Raw genomic sequence first — 22,681 nt, 5'->3', positions numbered from 1 at the left:
TTCTGCAAATGTTGGCTCAACCTCAATCACGTGAGCTTGACTGTACAGAAAAAATGGAGACCCAATAAGGTTTTCGAGCATGAAGGTGAGAGGACCGGAAGTAGGCATTGGGAAATTTATCCCAGTAGTGCCATGTGTACAGCATGACTTCGAGGGCAGCCTTTCCCACAGTTTTGGGGTGATAGGAGCCTGAAGCAGAGCTGCTTCACGGGGCAGTGGGAGGGTTTTGAAGGAGGTGATGAGTAAGAGTCTTCCAGGGCAAATGGTGCTGGGGTTTGCTCCCTAGGACATAGTCAGAGGCTCAGGGTCCAGCCCTCTGGCTCTTTTCTCAAATAGTGGCATGACTTCTACTGAGCTATCCAGCCTCTGTGAATTCTCAGTTTTCTCATCTATGAAATGAAGAGGTGGGAAAAAATATCTAAGTATTCTTAAACACTAAGATACCTCATGCTTATTTGTTTTTTGTTTTGAGTTTCTTTTTTTTTTTCTTTTTTTTTTTTTTTTTACTGTTATGTTAGTCATTGTACAGTCCCTGATTCAGGCCTATCTGAATCAATAAAATCTGTTAAGCTCATTAGATGGGAAAGCAAACTACCTAAGGGAAGTGGAGAAACCCAAGAGAGCCTAAAGCAAAAAGCTTTAAACATGAGTGAGCAGGTCAGTGGCTGATAAAATTATGAGGAATATGGAAGAGAGGAAAATGAACAGGTTTGGGGGAGATTATGATTAACATCATTTCTAACAGCTGAAAGGGCTTTCTTCCAAAGAATTAGACTTGTGGCTTTAGGAGTATTCAACAAATGACTTACTTTGTATTGTCTCTCATACCATGTAAACATCAGATCTGAAAGCAAATGTTTTCCTCTAATTCGTAGATTCTTTTCATTGGAGATTCAACCAACAGAGGGATAATGTACTACCTGATCGAAAGACTGAATGAAACCCTGCAGGAATGGCAGAAGGTGCATGGGACGAAATTCTATCACAACGTCAACGGTGGGAAGACTTTGATCAGTTACTCCTACTATCCCCAGTTCTGGATAAGCCCTTCATTGAGACCAACATTTGAGAAAGCGCTCGAACATCTCTTGCAAAGGTACAATGGAACTATTATGGACGGCACAGTGCCACAATGGACCGATGTTTCGCTGGCGGTCGTAATTGTTCCCTGTATATCAAATGTGCTGAAAAGCTTAAATCCCAAGTAATATGACTGAAAACGAGTTGGAAAGGACAAGGAGGTCCAGTGATCGGGATGCTAGCTATGACTCAGTGAAATGTGAGGCACTGCTGAGAAAATGTTGACCATCTGTTTCAAGGCAACGTGTTGTTTTCCTTTCTGGATTTCAGATCCCGCCCCCTGGAGAACACGGGCCAGACGGTGTTGGTTGTTGGTGGTGTCCAGTGGCTCAATTCCAATCACCTACAGATTATTCACAAGGTTTTGAAGAGGTGAGTTTCTGCAACAAGAATTGTCATTAGTATTTGGAGTTAAAAAGAAAAGTCACCGTTGAGGTAATTAAATTTTATCGAGATTTTTGTGGAAAGGACAGCTTGAAGTTTAGAACTCCGGTTTAAAATGTTTCAAAATACTTTTTGTATCCATCACCAGAGGGCTCTTCAGTATCCACATTTATATTTTCTACAGGTAAAAACACACCCACTGACACATAAAACTCTGTCCACAAAAAAAAAAAAAAAAAAAAACCTAAAATATGCCAAATCTATAAAATGAGAATTTAGTCTTATATGCCAATTATCACATCCTAAAAGAATTCCATTGTATTTGTTTATGTAAGCACAAATACCAAGAAATGTAATCAAAGTTTATGACCTCAGAATTCTGATTATTTCTCAGGGAAAATTTACTCAATATCCTTGTGATCATCAAAACTTTGGGAATTGGATTTCATCTCCCAGTGGATGGATTGCATTTCTTGACACAGGTAGGCCCATTCCCTCTAGGCTACATGAACTTTATGGTTCCTGTAAGGATCTTTGTTGGTGTCTGAAAAAGGACCTACAAGGCATTATATAGTAGTCAGCCACCTTAGTAAAAATCAAAGGAGATAATGTACTTAAGGATTAGGATTTCAAATCCGTTATACTTATTCCTGGAAATAAGGAGACCATGTCCCATTAACACATTGTGAATAATGCTTTGAACTCCTAAGACAAGAAAGGGGATGCCATGCTATAAAAAATAATGAACTGAGGGGTGGATGAGAGAGATTCATCTTTAAGTATCCCATTACCCCACCAACATTTCATACACCTTGAAAGACTCATGCTGAAACCACAAATGAAACTGTCAGTATCAATGAGTACTTTGGGAAAGGGTGGCTTTTTTGAAGATGATTTCTGACTGATTGCTTTAAAAAAAAAGTCTTTGAAGTAGTATCATTAGTTTTATCTTTGCTTGGATATTCAGAAAGGGGAAGAGTTAGAGGCCTCTGACCAGTTCTTATAGAAAAGCACTGAATAGAAGTCTAAGAAAAGGAAAGAAAAGGAAAAAGAAAAAAGAAAAGAAAAGAAAGGCAATATCTGTAAGTAAGAGAAGCAGCAGCACTTGTTCGAGCAAGGAGAGTTCAAGGGCAGGCAGGACTGCATGCCTTTGCTCTAGGGAGCTCAGGGGAGATGGGAAGCTGTCCATTTACTGTATAAATTGAATGAGGGGTGTGTGTGTGTGTGTGTGTGTGTGTGTGTGTGTGTGTGTGTGTGTGTGAGATGTTGATCCCTCCTCGAGTTCCCCAGCACAGATGACACGATCCCCTTTGCCTTCTAAAACGTTGCCTGCCTCGGTGGCAGATCTCTGATCCAAAAGCAGGAGAACAGGTAGAATGTGGCCCAAGTCAAGGATCCAAATTCAGCCTCTCAGAGGTAGCATGGGGAGGGGAAAGTCCCTTAAGATGAGTTGACGTATTTAATATCTGGGGTAGCTGAAGGGTTGGAGTCTGGATTAAACCACAGTTCCTTTTTAATGGTTTTGAGTTGAATGTCCTTGAATGTTATTTGAAGGCTACAGTCAAGGTTATAGTTCCTTCAGGAGGACTCTGCTTTGAGCCCCGACTTTACCCCTCTCGGGAACTGCAGTGCTTGTGGCTCCTACTTTTATTTAGGTTCCAAACTCAAGATTAGTTCATCACAGCAGACCGCAAACATTTCTGCAGCACTTTCTCTGTGCCAGATCCTGTGTTCAGTCGTATGCCTCCCAGCACGGCTTTGATGATCCCCATCAGTCTTCTCAAACAGAATGAAGACAAAAGGAGAGGAGAAATGGAGGGGAGAGGATAGAACAAAAGAGATAGGGATAGTTCACGCGGAGGCAGAAAATAAGGCTGAACTCAATTGTTGCTGGACTGGCCATTCCAGAGCTTGCCTCTGCTCTTCTCCATAGACTTGCTACCCGTGCATATGCACAAATGTGCACACATGTGTAAACACTCATGCATGCACTGCTACTGAGCTCAGTCCTGCTGGGCAAGTTTCAGTTCCTCAAACATGCCATGCTCTTGCTCACGTCCGGGTCTTTGAAATCACTGTTCCTCTGCGTGGAGCCCACTCTCCCACCACCTGTTCACCTGAACAACTTCCAGTTACCCTTCAAGTGTTCGTTTACCACGGGCAGACTTAACGGATACACTAGACTGGATTGGCTACTCCTACCAGGAGCTCCTGTGAGAGAGTCTCTCATGTCTCTGTTTATGCCGCTCAACAGATACAATCCTTGGTTGTCTGTCTCCCCTGCTAGACTAATTTCTGTGAGAGCAAGGACCAGGGAGGGAGGGCTGCATTGCACACTCTGTTACCACAAATGCAAAACACCATCTTCAGCACATAGACTCTCAAAAAATATCTCATGCGAGAATGAGTGAGTGATACTTTGTATGGTTTGTCTTCTCCTAGATCGCCCCTTCAAGACTGAGACATTCATTCACCTGGGCCACTGGGGGTGTGGCCTGACTTTTGGCAGGAATTGCCTTTTGCTGCCCAGGCCCAACTTGCCAGTATAGGGGTACCAAGATTCAGCTCCCTTTCCCTAGTTTGGACCATCTTAGAGGAATCAGCTCTAGAACTCCCAGTGGGATCCACAAAACCCTCTCATAGAACTACATCACTTCCTTATAGGTGTTGATCCCCAAAACACTCTCCTCTTAGCTCCCTGCAGGCAAATTCCCATCTCAGGAGTCTGTTTCCCAGAGAACCAACCTTTGTCTAGAAAACTCTCTTTAGAACCTTCTTACTGTAAAGTTCCATATACCTTTCATATCTAGACAAATTAAAATTGAGAAAATACTTGTAACCGGACAAGAAGTCTACAAACAATATTGAGCATCATTGTTCACATGATGGCATCAACCAAATTCACCTATGTTCCTTTCCTCTAGATTTCTTCTTTAGGAATTCTTCTATTCACTACTTTTATTTTGGGGGAAATACTCTTCCTTCGGTATTACCTGAAGATAGGTTTGCTAGCACAGTAAAGAAGACAGAAAATTAGACATATTTGTACTGCTGTTTTTTTTCTTGCAGTAGGATCAACAAAAGCATGTGATTTGCTATTTCTTTTCTTTTCTTTTTTTTTTTTATTTATTTATTTATTTTTTTTTTTTAAGATTTTATTTATTTGACAGAGAGAGATCACGAGTAGGCACAGAGAGAGAGAGAGGAGGAAGCAGGCAGGCTCCCTGCCAAGCAGAGAGCCCGATGCGGGACTCGATCCCAGAACTCTGAGATCATGACCTGAGCCGAAGGCAGAGGCTCAATCCACTGAGCCACCCAGGTGCCCTTTTTTTTTAATTTTAATAACTTACTTGACAGTGAGAGAGAGAGAGAGAGAGCCCAAGCAGAGAGACTAGAGGAAGAGGGAGAAGTAGGCTCGGGAGCCCGATGTGGGACTCGATCCCAGGACCCCAGGATCATGACCTGAGTCAAAGGCAGAAGCTTAACCCACTGAGCCACCCAGGCATTCCTGTGATTTTCTTTTTCAATTGGAAAATGAAAAGAATTTTTATTCTTTAGAAAAGGCAAGAGCACTTTCCTTCCTCGGTCAGTTTGGGTTCTCCAAGAAACAGCAGACAGAATTAGCAGAGGAAGGGGATTTATTAGGCAGAATGTCCGGGAAGGATAAAGGGAAGGGTAGTGAGTAGGCAGGAAGAGTTTCAGGCCCCAGCACCTAAAGCATATCATTCAATATTGCACCAAATAGTTTTGGAGTGTCTGCTCTATACTGGGCTCTGTTGGGCACGTGGTTGGCTGTTATTGTCTGATACGCAGAGAGCGCGAGAAGGATGGACGAGGTAGGAAGAGTCTCGGACTACAGGTCGGTCTGAGAGCGTCCTAGCCTTGCTGATGAGGAATCCCAGAGCGAGAGTAGTTAGAGGAGAGGTCGCTCCTCTCCACAGTGGACCTGAATTGGACTTTCTGCCAAGCTCACTCATTGCTCTGGACATGTCTGGGGAGGGAGGGAAGAATATGATTCGGCAAAGCAGCAGCTGGAGCCTGCACTCAATGCCGTTCCCTGAAGCCCACCCAAAGCCCATTCCCCTTAAACCTCACTCTCCTCTAGAGCCCCTTCCTGATGTCTCTCCGTCCCTGCCCTCGGCTGGTCCCTCCTCCCCACTAGCCCAGAGGCTAGGATATTTACGTCCGGTAAAGGTCTTAGGAAATGTTTACAAATGTTTTTCTCCAGTTAGAATGCAGGTCTGAGGAAGCAGGGGCCATGGTTTATTTATCCTTTTATTGTGGTCTCTTAGCACAGAGCTAAGCCCAAAACAGATACTAACTAATACTCAAATGACTAAATGAATAAGAATCCAAATAGAGGGAGATAGCCTTGATGATGTTCAAATTTTGACTTTTACAGTGAGAATTTTAAATATCTCAATGAACCTTTCTGGGGAAGAAACCTAAAAAGGTTAAAACATAGAAGGAAAAGTTCCAAACCGTGTGTCATTCTAGATATTTATGTGTTGCCGTTTTAGATACACGTAAACGTTTGCACTTATATTTTGAGTAAAAAACTGAGAAGACGTCTTTGTTTCAGAAATGTGTGTGAAATTAATTCTTCTTCTTGCAGTGGGACCAATCTGTAAAAACGATGATATTTACATGATTTCTACCTGAGTTAGTAAATCGTAAAACAATCCTCTTGATAAAAACTCTCAATCTAATTGAATTTAAATTTAAAAAAAAATTCCCATTCTCCTCTGTTGCACTACAGAGTGAAGTTCAGAACTTATGGAAGGAAAATGTGATTATTCTGGATGCCGCAAAAACCTATGGCTATGAAGTGGTTGACACATTTACTATAACGATGGGACGATACAAGGAGTTTTTGCAAGGGACATGCGGGTGCCATTTTCATGAGGTATTTATGCTGGCTCTTTATTTATTGTTGCTTTTGATTTTTTTTTTAAATCTCTCATTATACCTTTAGTTCTGTTGTCCGTGTTATTTTGTATTAAAAAAAAACATGTCGGGGTGGGGCGGAGATCAAATGAGGTTTTCAGCATCACTCACTCAAAGCATGTAGCAGTCACAACTGGAGGCGCTACAAAATAAGAAGTTAAAAAAGAATTTGTTCTTAGGTAGACACTTAAAAACTAGGATCACCAGTCAATGCAAGCGGGAGGATGGAAACCTGGAGAGCACCTGCCCTTTCTAACAGACCCTGAACCTTCCCATCAGACATTGTGGCCAAAGAAGGTAGCAGGTCTTTGGTGGAGCTTGAAAATCAAGACAATTTAATGTGTTAAACTCATGAATGACCTTCTTCCATTGGTTGAGCCAATGCATTAAACAGGTGGACCTATGTTTTGAGTAGCCCTCAGCACCCCGTGGGGAAAATGATTTGATTTGTAGTCATCAAATAGAATATAATATTATAATAGGCGAAGCTGATAAGGTGTTAGCAGAGGCAAGGGCAGGTTTCTTCCTCGGTCAGTTTGGGTTCTCCAAGACATAGCAGACAGAATTAGCAGAGGAAGGGAGTTTATTAGGAAGAATGTCTGGAAAGGATAAAAAGGAAGGGTGCTGAGTAGGCAGAAAGAGTTTTAGGCCCCAGCACCTAAAGCATATCACTCAATCTTACAGCCCTTGTAAACCAGAAGGCAGTCGTTGGGTTGACTAGGGCAATGACAACTAAAGGATTCTTGGATCCCGTTTTCCAGCCGTAAAATGACTGTCAGAATCCATTTTGGTCCTTAGGTTTTTAAGGCTACCCAAGAGTTATTGACACTGTATTGGTTCTTCTAAATATTCTATGTTATATTTTTTTACATGTAATTGTGTATGACAAGTGCACCTGCATCTCAGGGATGCAAGAGCCTGCACCCACAGTGGAGAGCAGGGCATTTTCAGTTTTGATCTAGTAACTTGAACTTGGTCATGCTGTTGCAGAGAAGCTTCTATGCTGTAGGAGACTGTGTGTCTATTTCTTTCTTCCACCAAAAAAAAAAAAAAAAAAAAAAAAAAATTACACCCTTTGAGTTCCTATCCTATCTGCAAAAAGTCAAGACTTAGAAACACAAGGGCAGGTAGCCTAGAAGAGAAAGAAATGATCTTGCCGCTGAGCCAGCCCAGTATCAGAGTTGGCTGCAAAAACAGGTCGGAGGTTGCCAAAACCCACATAAAATGGGGACTTTGAAAGACAACATACAGACCGGGTTTTTGCCCCTTTTAGAAAAGGTTTGTTTATTTACTTATTTTTATATAATGTGTCTTCAATTAGTATTTGAGAGGGAAGGGTATCTGTTTTTCTTTTCATCTTTAGTTGCTCTGGAAGCCTAAAAAGGAGAAGTCTTCCAGAGATTCCCAGCATGGCTCCAATTAAAAACAGAAGATGCCCTTCCCACGTGATTGCATTGCATGTGTCTCCTGCCACAGCACTAACCAGTGACACTAGTAGTCATGGAATTTGAGGACTGCAACAAAGACTCTTTGAACCACCACAACTAGAATATTGGCTTCTAAATATTACTAATAAAATCATCTTTAATTTGCATAACAATGATTTAAGCATGTCAGGTGAAATTATGTCACTTATTTGATTTTTTAATTATGTGCAATGATTGTGTATAAATTGTTTTTTAAGCCCTATTTCTAACGTGTGCTGACTTGGCAACTACCTAGGTATCATCGAAATTATCTCAGCTGATTCCAAAACAGGGTTATCCATGTTGAAGTTTTCTTATTTGAGCTAAGATACTTGTGGGAGCATTTGCCTTTCTACCGCAGAATGATCAGATCATCTTTCTGAAACTGACTCTCTTCATCACAAAGTCTCTAACCCATTCATCACTTAGGCATAATTGTCACTTAAGTCTTGAGCAGTATGTACTACTTGTACCTCGGGAAGTTTCTAGTGCCGACACTGATGTTTTATAATCTCTCCAAACCATCACCCAACATCTTAAATCACTGTGAGCTTCCTATAAACAATCAAGAAAATCTAAAGGCCCTCACAAAGGATGATTTGATGGTTAATGTACCAAGCCAGGGAAAAGTACATTATTGGTCTCATGCAAACCATATTGAAGGGCAGAAATCTATTAATAATAACCATTTTTGCCTCTATGCTCATCTTATGAGCTGGCAAAGCAATTTGTCATACAGTAAGACCAAGAATTAAAATCGGCTGTGCTAAAACCATAAGAATTTGAGCCTTGTATCTTCTAGTGTTCAATCAAACTATTCCCATAATAGATTCACACATACCTGAGAAGGATTGCTATAATCATTATAGTAAGATCTTGATGTGTCCCCTTTGATTTGTGGTGGGAATTCCATCATAGACATAACAAACCTACTTCAGTGGGGTTCTTGTCACCAAAGGTCTTGGGGGCAACTTTTTCATCTGTCAAGACACCAAGAGAGAGGATATGTTGCCACCATCAATCTATAAACACTTTCCCAACTGGTGTGCATTAGTTTTGACTACAATGTTCTTGCTGATTAGAAAAGCAGGTGTTTCTCTTCATAGGCAGAAATGGAATTTTGTTTTCGCAGTGTTTGTGCAGGACAACAAACAGGATCCAGGTAGCTTTTGCCCAAGAGTGGTTTTGGATAGTACCTTTAGTTATGTGGCAAACATCTACTATGAGCAAGCTAAAACCTGGGAAGGATACAAAAATATTATCAGCTCAGACCTGGCTGCAGGAGGGACAAATCCACAACTGTTATGTGATTATTAATTAGTCTAATCAGCTGTATAAACCTTACATGAGATCTCTGTTTTCTGGCAGGCATACTGCTTTTGACTCAGTCCAAAGGGAGGGAAAAAAAATCCCTCTGGCATTACTACCCAACTGTAATAACCCCAAGTTTCCTTTGATTCTGGCACCATGGAAAGAAGAAAGGATTTTCAGTTCCTTGTCAGAGATGATTTCCCCTTTATTGTTTGATCTTCATCTTAGACTCTTTATTATTTAATTTTAATTAGGTAAACAAAAACTTAGCTGACCTAGAAAAGTTTGCCTTCTATGTGGTGAGCTTGAAGTTTTTCCCTTTTTCCTTCAAAGTTTAAAAGTTTGTCATAAACACAAGGAAGAAAAAAGCCTTTAGCATGGCTATTTTTAATAAATTAGTAATGGCAATTTAATTCAACAAATATTTGAGTGTCTATGTGAGCTCTCTACTAATTACTATAAAATGAGTTAGGAGAACATTTTTTAGGGTTCCCTTGAGTATCTCAAACGTAACATATCCCCAACATGCAATTCTGTGTATTGTAGAACATCAGTTAAAATCAGGGCCTGGGGAAGGTGGGCTAGGGCCAGATCATGGTAGGAGCTTAGACTTCATCCTATAGGTAAGGAAGAGCCAACAAAAGTTTTATAGAGAAGTGAGATGGTCACATCTTTGTCTCAAATAACATTGAGGGGGGGAAGATGGAGACAGAACTGAGTCTGGGAGAGAAATTAGGAGACGTTTTCAGAAGTCATGTGAGAGATGATAAAAGCTTGCCCAAAACCGGGACAGAGACTTCGAGCATGAGGGAGAAGGAGACAAACGCAGGCCCTATTTTAAAAGTAAAATCTGTAGATCTTATCTGCAGCATGGGGGTGTAGGAAGAATCAAAGACGACTCCTAACTTGGGTGATGAATTAGAGCTGAACCAGCAACTGAGTCAGAGGATGACTGAGAAGGTACTGGCTCAGGGAAAAGATGACGATTCGGTTTTGAACATGTTGTGTTTGAGATGCCTGTAGGACATCCAGGTGGAGATATCTCACAGGCAGTTGGCTACACAAGTCTGAAGCTCGAGGGGCAGGGTGCGGCTGGAGATGAAAGGTTGGAAGTCGTCAGAAAACACAACAGTTGCAACAATGAAGATATATCATCCAGAGAAAATGAGCAGAGTAAGAGGAGTGAGGAACTCTTGGAAACGTCAATATTTAAGCAAAGTTTGCAGAAACAGGAGCCTTTGAATTTAGAGAATAAACTGATAGACGAAAACTCTAGTGGAGTGTAATACCATGGAAAGCCAAAAAGTGAAAATTTGTAGGGAGAGATCAAAACAGCATTACTGCTGTCAAATGTAATGGATAGATTTATTAAGATAAGGATTTTTACATAGTCATTGATTTGGCATAAAGAAGGTCCTTTCTGATCATGCAGGAGTAATTTCAGTAAAATATTGGGGGCATGAATTAAACTACAGTAACTGAAGAGGTATAAGAAATGAGACAAGGAGGGGCATCTGGGTGGCTCAGTGGGTTAAAGCCTCTGCCTTCAGCTCAGGTCATGATCCCAGGACCCTGGGATCAAGCCCCACATCGCATTGGGCTCTCTGCTCAGCAGGGAGCCTGCTTCCTCCTCTCTCTCTCAAGTAGATCTGTGTCTGTCAAATAAATAAATAAATAAATAAATAAATAAATAAATCTTAAAAAAAAAAAAAAAGGAAATGAGAGAAGGAGGCTGGTTAAAGCCTTTCAACAAGTGAAAATAAGACTAAAGGAAAGATACCGGATTCAGAAAAGAAAGTGGTCTGGGAGCAGTTTATAGGAGGAACTACTTCTCATGTTTATGGGCAGAAAGGGAATAATCAATACTTAGGGTTACATAAGGAAAACAGAAGGGCATAAGAGGAAGGTCCTTGGTAATGTGGGAGAGGATCAGGTCAAGGACACTGTAAATCGTTGGAGGGTGCTGATAAATGAATGAGGTTGGCTGCAGTTTCCTTCTTCTCTATCATTTACTTGCCCTGGACTTCTGCAATATTTCCATCTTGGAAGCTTCACTTTCAATTTCTCAAATTCATCCTTTACTTCCCCACCAGGATGTTTCTGTGGTTCCAATCCAATGTTGTCATTTAACACCTTTCAATGGCCTTATCACTAAAGAGGAGTCACAGGAGTTTCACTGCCTACCATTCCTAAACCCCTTTTGGGGGAAAGTGATCCTAGACAATTTTTTTTTTCCCCAGTGCTCAATCTATTGTCTCCAAGAATTCTAGCTTTTTCTGCCAGGTGATTAGATTACAAATCAGTGCCTGCTGAGAATGAATTCAGATGAGATGTTGATGCATAAGTATCTCATGGGGTTTTTTTGCAATAAACCCTCATTTTGGGGGATTTACTACCAAAGCTTTAAGAGTCAAGCTAAGATGGACTCTGAACTGCCTTGATTAGCATTCCCTACTCTATGTTTTGATGTTCTAGCCTAGTGAAAACAGGATCTGTGGTTTGGGAAACTCTGTACACCCCTCTACTGTAAAGATTCTCAAATAATATTAGTATTTTAAATGATCCAAAAAGCCCTTACAGCAAAGAAACTATTTAACTTCATTTGACCCACTTTTTCTCAAATACTTTGACCACAGAACCACTTTCCTTTTATTCATAACAACTATTAACACCTCACTAAACACACTTTGGAAAACCTAGCATAGAGGATAAGGTCAAAAATCATGTGGGGAGTACAGATTAAATGTGGCAGAATGACCACAAGCATTTATCTTCTCTTCCACTTGAAACTCCACCAGAAGACCTTAAAGACATTAAGCTATTCACCACCATTCCCCACTAAGACAGAATAAGGAATAACTCATAATGGCAAGAAATCTGAATTCATTCTAAGAAGTTTAACTTAGCCTGCAAAGGAATTAATAGAAAACAAAATAAATTTTACAATGTAAAATGTGAGAGAGGAGAATCCCCAACTAGAAGCGAAACACACTTGCCCACAGATCCTCTGAATGGCCCAGGCCTGAAGGGGGGAGCATGGTAATGTGGGAGAGGATCAGGTCAAGGACCGTGAAGGGGCAGAAGAAGGCCAGGCTGAGACACAGGTCAGAAAGTCTGTATGCAAAATTGGTGGACCCCTCACCCCACCACTTGCAGCCAAGAACCTACATCCATAGATACGATTTCTGTTAAAATTGAACATCAGAGATGGACTCAGAAACACAGGTACAGAAAAGAACAAATTAATCTAGAGGCTGAAATCAGAAAAATGAAAGGGAAACTTGGCCCCTGAAGGGCAGAGCTCCTATACTTTCTCCCCAGACCCTGTGGAATACCAGCAGACCAGCAGAAGGGCATAGACGGGCACGCACCACCTCGGACAAGGGGTAGAGGGTTCTTCTGACAAGAAATTGAGTGACCCAGTGGAGGCTCCCCTTTCAAAGGCCCCAGTAGTGCTGAGCGAATCCCGACAGTGAAGCCAGCGGTTGGAATGTTGGTCCACACAAATTGTTTCTAAGTGACATTTTAGTGCCATATGCTTAAATAAAACCAGAGAGACAGATGGAAACAGATACCTGTGAGTGAAGGTCAAAATAAATTCCAAGACCCAAAAAGTACATGGAACTACAGCAGGGTAGGAACTTAGCTTGTAATCCATTGAACAAATGAAGGTCATTCAAATAATATCAAGAATTCAGTGATATGACTATCCAACCACTTAGAAAACAGAGTTTGAAACAGGACTTAGTCTCTGGAGAACTGCCGAGGAGTACAAGAGGGAACCACAGTTTCACTGGATATGGTAAACTGCTGGTCTCTAGCTCCTTCTAATCAGTCTCTCCACCTCAGAGCAGAATTCGTCCCCAGAGCTGGAAACTGAGGCCTGTCTGAGGGGCAGAAGTTAAAAAGGCTGAGCTGTCAGAGTAAGAAGCCCTGGAGATTGGGAAGTAAGGGAAGAGACAGAGACATTGCAAATCTGGAAACACCAAAAGCAAAAAACAATTCCTCATTCCTAAAGAAAACTTTAGTCTTGCCTTCTAATCCTCAGCATCTTTGACCCATTCAGAAATTGGACTCCCTTCAGTCAAAACATAGCTTATTTCATGTGGCCATGATTAAATATTAGGGGGGGTAGATGAAAAAACAATCATTATTATCTGTAAAAAATTGCATGATTTCCTGAAATGGAACTATGAATTATAAGGACTGGCTTCTAGCTGTTGTTTGTTGCTTTATTTTTATTCCATTTCTGTGAATTCTTGGGCTACTTTTTCAGCTGGTTGTAAATTTGGTGACTGGATCTTGGATTGAATGTCATGTCTGCAGTATGACTATACCAAATAAAAAGTACTTCAATCGTATGCATTTATCTTAAAAGACCACACGAGCACATTTTGGTCAATGTCAGGTTTTCCAGCCTTGGAAAGCCGTTACTCTCATTCCTCTTCCTATCCCATCCATGTCCATGGAACACGTTTATAATCAGAACATCCCCCTTAATCCAGTCTAGAGAGATTTTGGAACACTTGCCCCACTGAAAATTGTTTTCTATTTTGTTCTGTGGATCTGGAACCACATCAGAAGTTCCTTGGGTGTTACTCAGGTTAAGATCGGTTTTAGGAAAGGTATTTGCTTTTAATATGCCTGACACGTTTCCAATTCACCAAGCTCTCCCTTTTTGTACTGACTTTTTGAAAATTCAAAGTTATTTTAGATGCAACAGTTAATTGACATGGTAATATACTCATTCTGATTAATATTTATGTGAAATCAATTTTGAGTGTTAAAGTTACATGCATTTAATAGTAAAAGTTGCAATGTGGATTTTAGTGCGTAATTTATTAATAGATTTTCATTTGTTTGGCTAGTCCTACAATAGCCAGAGGACAAAGCCCGTCAAGTTGAACTGTAGCCATTTGTATGCCTTCTAAAATGTTTGTGTGCCCAAGTCTTTAATTATGTGGAGATGTGGAAAGATCTACAATCATAAGCTAGGAGGTCTCTTAGCATATAGGAAACCTATGAAAAAGTAAAAGTTACTTCTGCATGTCCAAGCACAGAATTTTAAATTCTTATTACACTGAGTCACAGAAAAATGTGGTCATCTCCATATTCTATAATATGTTATCATGACAGCACTTGATTCCAGCACCAAAATTTCTCCTTTCTACGTTTCTATAGTTAATATATTAAAACTATGTTGTTGTTTTGAAACACTGTAATCTTTACTTGAAAGTCTATGTCTACATGTAACTTCATCTAAATGTGAACACTGCCGTGAGGAAAATAATTTTTGTTATTACACTTTTACTTGTGATTATAGAGCAATGCTGATCTGACCAGGTGATCACACTTCATGAAGACCAATTTTCCTTCACTCTCATTTCCTCATTTTAAGTATAATTTGACAGGTAAACTCACAAAAAGAAAATAAACAGCAACGCATACACACAAAGCTAAAGACAGAGTTACTTTGGATCATTTGACAGTGTCAAAAGAATTGCCATTTAACATTTGTGTCTGGAATAATGTAAACATGCAGCCAATCACATATATGTGCATCACTTAACTGTGTGTAATAGTTCCTTATCCCTCTGGATAGACATGTCTCTTTCTCAGTGCTTGAGTTATAGGTACCCAAATTTAAAGAAGCATTTGGCAGCATCAAACAGAATTTGTCTCTTTCTGTGACCACCAGACAGAAGCATCTAGGGTCTTGTCTTCGGTTCAAGGCCTAACTCTTTCACTGGTGTTTTCCAATAGCTCACTTTTATTGTTTATTATTATTATTACTACTGTGCCCCGGAGGTAACCTAACATTTGTATTGCTAACATCTCTCTTTCAAAGCCACATTCCACTTGACACTTTATTTGGATTTTAATAATCCCAAATGGTCCTCTGATTTTTGGGAAGGACCCAAATGGGCACATTTCCACACAAGAGATCAAAGGAAAGAAGCAATTAGCTCTTCATTGTACAGGTAACAAACATCTTTCACTTGCATAACATTTCCAAGCCTAAAAACTGTAGCTAAGTTCTTTTTCTTCACTTTAGAATCCGTAAGAGTAGGTAAATTAAAGTAATATTTTGAAACTTGGAGATAGTAGTTTGACAGCAATGCTGCATACTGAATTTAACAAATAAGCTCAAGGAAATAATAGCTCTGTGAACAGATGAGCATAACCACGATAAATTAGTACTAAGTAATGTACGAAGGAACTATTCATTACATGGAAACAACATGGTGCATGACCTTGGGGAGTGAGTCTCAGACAATGTCTTTGAAGTCATTTCATTCTTGTTCTTACTTCAAGTATCTTAGACATGTGTCTTTATATAGCCCCCTTGAGGGGAGGGACCATGTCTGAATTACTCCATGTGTGTCCTCGCAGAGAGCTCTGAAGATTGAAAGTTGGATACAATGTAGAAAAAAATAAATCATTAAGTCATCAATAACTCATTTTAATTTTATAAGATAGGCATCATTTTGTTCCTCTTCTGCTGTTTTTCTATTGTGAAAGGATTAGACAAACTCTTGCTAACTGTAAAAATATAAAAATAACTATATACAATAAAAACAAAAAAATTCCTGCCTTTAGGGGCACCTACATGGCTCAGTCAGTGGAGCAGGAGACTCTTCATCTCAGAGTCATGGGTTCAAGCCCCACATTGGGTGTAAAGAATACTTAAAAATAGAATCTAAAAAATAATTCCTGGGGTGCCTGGGTTGCTCATTTGGTTAAGCATCCAACTCTTGATTTCGGCTCAGGTCATGATCTCAGGGTTGTGAGATCGAACCCTGTGTAGGGCTCCAGGCTGGGTATGGAGCCTACTCAAGATTCTCTCTCTCCTTCTCCCTCTGCCCCCTCCCCACCCTCACACACATGTGTGCTTGCTCTTCCTCTCTCTCTCAAAAAAGAGAGAGAAAATTCCCATCTTTTGATCATATACACCCATTAAGTCTCACTTCTTTGCCCACTGGAGATTCTATTTGGTACATATCTCCATTTTAAACATACACTCTTGATTTTAATTCCAAGTCATTAAAACTCTTAGGCTGTCAAATTTATGGTCACTAGATTTATGTAACACTGGGCTTTATTTAGAACTACCTTACTGTTCCATAAACATTTTAAGGAAAGAATAGTTTATGAAATGCACTTTAATGTAGTACGAACATTCCTATTTTTTCTATCACAGTATTGAATTCCGCTTATACTTGGCTGATGCAACCAATAAATTGGATCTATGGTAGGCTGATGGTAGACTCAATTAAAATCGATGAGTGAACATCTGGAATTGAAAAATCCCACATCATCACTGTTTTTTCCCCCCTTCCCAAATGGTCTTGGTTATTTTCTTACATTTATTCTTCAAGATGTGCTTTAGGATTTCCTTGTCATGTCCCCCAGATACTGCTGTGATTACAGTTGGAATAGCATTTTCATTAACCTGGGAGGATTTGACCTGGTGTGTCTTTCCATTTGTTAATGTTTTCCTTTTATTAAACTTTGTGTTTTCTGCACCTGCACAATAGCTGAACTGAATGAAATTGTTTTCGTATTGTAATGGGATCTTTTCTCCAATATATTTCTTATTAATTATTGATAGAATATAGAAATGCTATATGATTTGTAAATATTAACTTTATAATATCTCATTATTTTTCGGTAGCTTTCTTTGGGGTTTCAAGGTGAACAATCATATAGTTATAAATAATTCTTGGGTAATTTCCTATAACAAAATGTTTCATAATGCTAAACCTTGCATTACTGAAATAAATTCTATGTGCTGGTGGTATAGCTCAGAATACTGCTGGATTTTTTTTAAAGGCTCTGGATTCCATTTACAGTAACATTTGGGAGGCCTTTTCACATCTCTATTTTGACAAATCAAAATTGAAGTAATTCTTTCTCTGTAGGTTGTCACTTTTCAGGGGTCAGTGTCAGGGTAATACTGGCTTAACCAAGCCAGTATTAAGACACTTAGTATCTTTGATTATTTCCTGCAAAATAGCTTTCAAAGGAAACTAACTGAATTAAGTGTTGTTGGGCCAAGCCCTGAGATAGACGTGTAGAAATCAGTCTTCAATAACATTTACCAGCACTGGCATTATGAGAGGCATTAGGCTGGCCCTCAGAAGCAGGAGGAGACCCCTAGTATCCCGTCTCCCTTTCTCAGAGACCACCTGAGTGGTTTCAAAATAGAAATACATTATTGGGGCGCCTAGGCAGCTCAGTGGATTAAAGCCTCTGCCTTTGGCTCCGGTCATGATCTTGGGGTCCTGGGATCGAGCCCTGCATCCGGCCCTCTGCTCATCGGGGAGCCTGCTTCCCTTCCTCTCTCTCTCTACCCGCCTCTCTGCCTACTTGTGATCTCTGTCAAATAAATAAAATTAAAAAAAAAAAAGAAATACATTATTAACCTTCCCATGTGATCGGGACACGACTCTTGAGTAGATGCTGTAAGCTTCAGCAAATACAGTGGAAATACATATTTTTGTATTATCTCTTTTATAAATCACATTTGAGATTGCTATAAGCATCTACACTAGCATTATCCAACATGTGTGCTGCAGCATGAACTGCAACACGAAGCACTGAAATAATTTTTAAAGAACTATATAACCTTTTGCAATGGGATGTATTTTTATCTATTTTGCATTTAATTAGCATGCTGATCATCTGGCAATTGCAAAAACCAAACCTGAAGATAAAATTATATAAACAAAAGTAACCTTATTTTGGCTTCGGAACGCTGAGATAATATTTTCCCAGGGTTGAATGTAATATTTATGCTTAAATGTTTCCTTAAATAAACTTCCTTAAAAATGTTCACTAATCTTGCTATCGTTGAATACACACCTCCTCCGAAATGGACAGAACCTTCAGAAAAACATTGTGCACCTCCCAGCCGATCATATTTAAAGTTGTAGGATAACCAAACAGGGGTGCAAAGAGCTACACGTTAACAGCAACTTACAACCTTGGGACCTGGAATATTAATCAGTGGTTAACTGCAAACTGAGCTCTGATTTCCCATCCATTGGGATTCCTTACCACAACCCACTGATTTCACTGGTCTTAAGAGTCACTTCATCTGAGGGCCTGATCATAAAAAACTAAACATCCCATAGCCACAGGAAAACAATTCATTTCTTTGGGGTTAGCAGGGTATAATTGGTTTTCAAATGCATTGCCATTACATTTTTTCTTCAAAATGGGAATAGCTTCAACGTTTTTATGATTATAAAGGAATGCACATTTGTCATATTCAAATTAAAAAGGCAAGGCCAGAAGTTACAAGGAATACGTTTTAAATCACCTATAATTCCTCTACCCAAAGATCACTACAGTTAACATTTTGGTTTAGATGTTTACAGAATTTCTACTCAAATAAATCTTCTAAAAGGGTTCATGCTCGCTCACACATAACTAAAAATACTCATCTTCAAAATAGCTTGTGTTTGCTTAAATACTCTGTATTTTTTGAGCTGTTTTCATTTTATTCTCTTATATGTAATTTAAAAAATGTGGCTCTAGGGCGCCTGGGTGGCTCAGTGGGTTAAGCCGCTGCCTTCGGCTCAGGTCATGATCTCAGGGTCCTGGGATCGAGTCCCGCATCGGGCTCTCTGCTCAGCAGGGAGCCTGCTTCCCTCTCTCTCTCTCTCTGCCTGCGTCTCTGTCTATTTGTGATCTCTCTCTGTCAAATAAATAAATAAAATCTTTAAAAAAAAAAAAAAAATGTGGCTCTATATCATCATAATCATCATATAGCACTTAAAGGAATTTTAAAAATCCATGAAAGCTAGTGTTGCCTTAATTGATTGATAACTAATATATAGTTTATGTGTCAGTGCTGATCAAAAATAATGTCTTGCAATTGTATTAAAAATTAATAATTAATAAATTGAATTAATGATTTGTTATTCATTTGTGAACACACCTCAAATATCTTTGCCAGTATTTTCTCTCCTCCCCACCTCCCGACCCTCCCCACAACCTCTGTTTTGATCCCTTCCTGATTCCCTCTGACTGTTGGTATTAACAACCTGAGTCACATTAACCCAATGATTAAAACTGGCAATTATACTACTTCTGAAACTAATAATGCAGTATGTATTAATTAATTGAATTTAAATAAAATTATAGGATAGCACCAAGGCAATTTTTTGTAAACCATACAAATGGACTATAAATATGACCTCTTTGTTTGGGGTGTATGTGTGTGTGTGTGTATGTGTGTTGATATTCATGAAATATCTGTAAATGGAATCACAAAGAAATTAGTATATGTTGTTTCTGGGAAGCCAACTGAGTGACTGGGGGTAGGGAGGCAGAGCTGGGGAGGAAATTTTTCTTATATATCCTCTTATGCTTTATAAATGCTTTATAATTCTGCTTATTCAAAAAAGTTTAACATAAAATTTACATATGTACAAACATATATAAATTTGTTAGCTTAATAGGGCATGGTCTATTTCTACAGATTCTTTACTAATTTACTAACTTACTAAGCACCCAGAAAAAGGAAACCACTAATTGTAAGTGTCCGCTTATGGCTGTGCAATGGATAGTATTTTTCTTCTCTCTACAAATAGTTTTAATTTCCATTCTATAAAAGGGTGCCATGGCAGGTTTGGAGGACCATGTCTGAATCAGTGACCCAGCAAAGGTCCATCAGCGTCTTTTCTACATGTTAGTATCCAGCTTAAGTATGCATACACGGACACACACAGACACATGCACAGACAACAGTGTGGTAGAGAAACCATCTAAAATTATTCCTCAGCTGCATTGGGGCCAGCTGCCGTGAGGTAAGGAAAATGGCAGAAATTCTAATTCCAACGTTAATTTTTTTTTTCGTTTTGGCTTTTTGGTTTTTGGGGGTTTTTTTTGGAAAGATAACTTTCTCTGGCTCTTGGTTATATAGATCACATGTATACCCTTTAGGCAACATCCACGTGGTACAGATGCTACCGAATTTGTGAGTTAATTATACTACTCGATGCAGAGCTTGGATGTCCTTGATTGTAACTATTTTTTGCTCTTTATTTGCAGGTAGTGAAATCAAAGCTATCCAAAGAATATCACTTTATTAAAATGAAACAATCAAGTAATCACATTGTGGGGAAATATTTCAGCAATCAAAGCAAACTACAACGACGACGACAAGACTCTGTAACAAATTTTCAGTCCCCCTATCACGTCAGAGGTCCAATTAATCAGGTTTGCTCTGAAATCCTTCTCAGCAGGATGTGTGTGAGTGAAAGAACTGTGTAGACTCCCTGCAGGAGGCCTGAACTTGGAATTGGAGGCAAGCCACTCACTCACCTGGGCAGTGGTCTAAGAACCAAATCCTGTATGTCACGTGTATTTGGACCGACCGCACACCCAGGAACCTGGGCACACACATACACACCAACACACGCGTGGCTAAAAAAAGGTAATAATAACACTTTTTTCCTACAGCTTTGTAAGGTTGAGGTGTGCACTTGAAAATCATGTGTCTTCAAGGGGAAAGCTAGAGCTAGAGAAAGGTTACTTGAAGTATAATCGTGAATTAGAACCACTGTGGGCTAGGTATTGCATTGTGATAATAAGGAGAAATAGAGACACTTGAATTATGTGGACAAAAAAGATAAAGCTCTTGAGATCACGTTATCTTCTCTCTTGGTACATTAATACTGAAAAGGAGAAAAAAGCAGTTACATTCCACTTGCAAGTAGGGATTGTGTTTGTGTCCTCTACCGGGAGAAAATGTGAGCTTTATGATGGCTTAGGCTTTGTGAATCTAATGTTTATGAAAAATATGTCTTCCTATACTTCTTAAATTTTACAATCGAAAGGAAAAGAACAGGGATGCTCCACGAGGAATTCGAAAAGATTCTATGAGAGATAGGAAATGTAATATTTTACAATTAAAACACCAATGCATTTAACTTTGCACTCTTTGTCCTTTTCATAAACATTCCCTCCTACCCTGTCTGTGAACTTGGATGGGTAACTGCAGTCTAAGTTGATTAAATATGCAATTTTAAAGTGTATTATTTTATTATGTTTTACTGACGATATCCGTTAAGAAAGCTTTTGTTTGCTGTTAGAATCCTGGGTAATTTAAGATTACATTTTATGCAATATTTTCAAAGGATTGGCCATTTGCAAGTGCAGAGGAGTTTATTTTCATACAACATTTGTATATGCCCACAAACATTGTGTCACTGGTAACTATATTTTGATTTACCTAATACAAATTTAGAGTAAGCATAAAATTATTTTTTCATTAAAACTGTGGCATACATACACAACATGTCCAGTTCTAGTATTGAGAACTTTCTCTTCTATATGTTAATTTCAAAATAGTGAATTTCCTTATTTTTCAAGTTCTTTGTTGTGAGCTATCCCACAGTTAAAACTGGCTTTTAAAGGATTGTTTTTCTTTTGGGGGAAAAATAAACCTGAGAGGGTTATTCAATTCATGTTACAAATACCTCAATTTCATTACCATACCCAAAAAAGACTATTTTGATCGATCAGTTCCTTTGTATGAATATCCACCTCTTTAAATACTCTATTTTTATATATATTTTTATATGGAAGTAAACGTGAATTTATATTTAACAGTCTTAAATTATATTTAAACACAGGTATCACTTGATATAAACATATCTGCCTTTGACAGATGATAGATTTTTCTTTAATGATACAGAATTACCCTTTAAAATGAAAGATCTTTCGAATACCTGCACCTATAGTAAGCACCATATTTAGGTTTTCGATTTTTTTTAATGACATAAAATGTTGCCAATTCATGCAGCCTCTCCAGCGTGTTTTAATGTATTACATGCTCTATAACAGGATTATAGTGTAGATGTTTCTTGTAATTTCCTGTCAACCGAACTATAATAACCATCTGACTGAGGTTAGTCTGGCATTTACCTCTTCACTGTTGAAATAATCGATTTTAGAAACAAGTGTAATAAAACTATTAATAAATGTCTTACTGGTGATAGTCCGTGTTCAGAGAGCATCTTTTACTTTCCTTTTTACTGGAGGCATATCACCATACAGGTCTACTTGGCAGACATGTCGTCATACAGATTCAACTACTTGAGTGTGGTTTAATAGGATAACCGTCTAGTTTTCTTCAATCCTGATGTCCTCTGCATTTTGATCAGAGGAACTCCCTACTGTACAATGACCAAAACTTTTGAACACAGTGCCGTGAAGAACTATTTTTTTTCTTTTTAAAAATAAGGTACTGAAATGTTAGGAATTGTGTAGTTACTCCTTAATTGAAAAAACACATTTTATTCTATGTTGGGGAGATAGGGGTGTGTGTGTGTGTGTGTGTGTGTGTGTGTGTGTGTGTGTGTACTTGTATGTGCTTAACAAGTTCATAAATTGAGTGGGGAAAAATAGGAATAGGTATTTAAGCATATTTTTAGATGTAAAAGTTAAAGGAAGTATATTATTTTTGCTAAGAATGGATT

At 39.0% G+C, this 22,681-nt stretch overlaps 1 protein-coding gene across 1 annotated transcript in view; it reads left to right on the top strand.

Annotated features, from left to right (window-relative positions):
- Nucleotides 1–20,614, top strand: part of LOC111152034 (cadherin like and PC-esterase domain containing 1) — a 293,950-nt gene extending 273,336 nt beyond the window's left edge. Inside the window, exons 21-22 of the mRNA XM_022510310.1 lie at nucleotides 6,224–6,370; nucleotides 20,250–20,614. Coding sequence (XP_022366018.1) covers nucleotides 6,224–6,370; nucleotides 20,250–20,471 — 369 coding nt within the window. The 3' untranslated portion in view covers nucleotides 20,472–20,614. The remainder of the gene's footprint in view (nucleotides 1–6,223; nucleotides 6,371–20,249) is intronic.
- The last annotated feature ends 2,067 nt before the right edge of the window (nucleotides 20,615–22,681 follow it).

Source organism: Enhydra lutris, unplaced genomic scaffold (assembly GCF_002288905.1).
Source record: "Enhydra lutris kenyoni isolate GAN:26980312 unplaced genomic scaffold, ASM228890v2 scaffoldscaffold27, whole genome shotgun sequence".
NCBI classification, from domain to species: domain Eukaryota; kingdom Metazoa; phylum Chordata; class Mammalia; order Carnivora; family Mustelidae; genus Enhydra; species Enhydra lutris.
The sequence above is the reverse complement of the archived record's forward strand: the minus strand, read 5'-3'. Positions and strand labels throughout refer to the sequence as shown.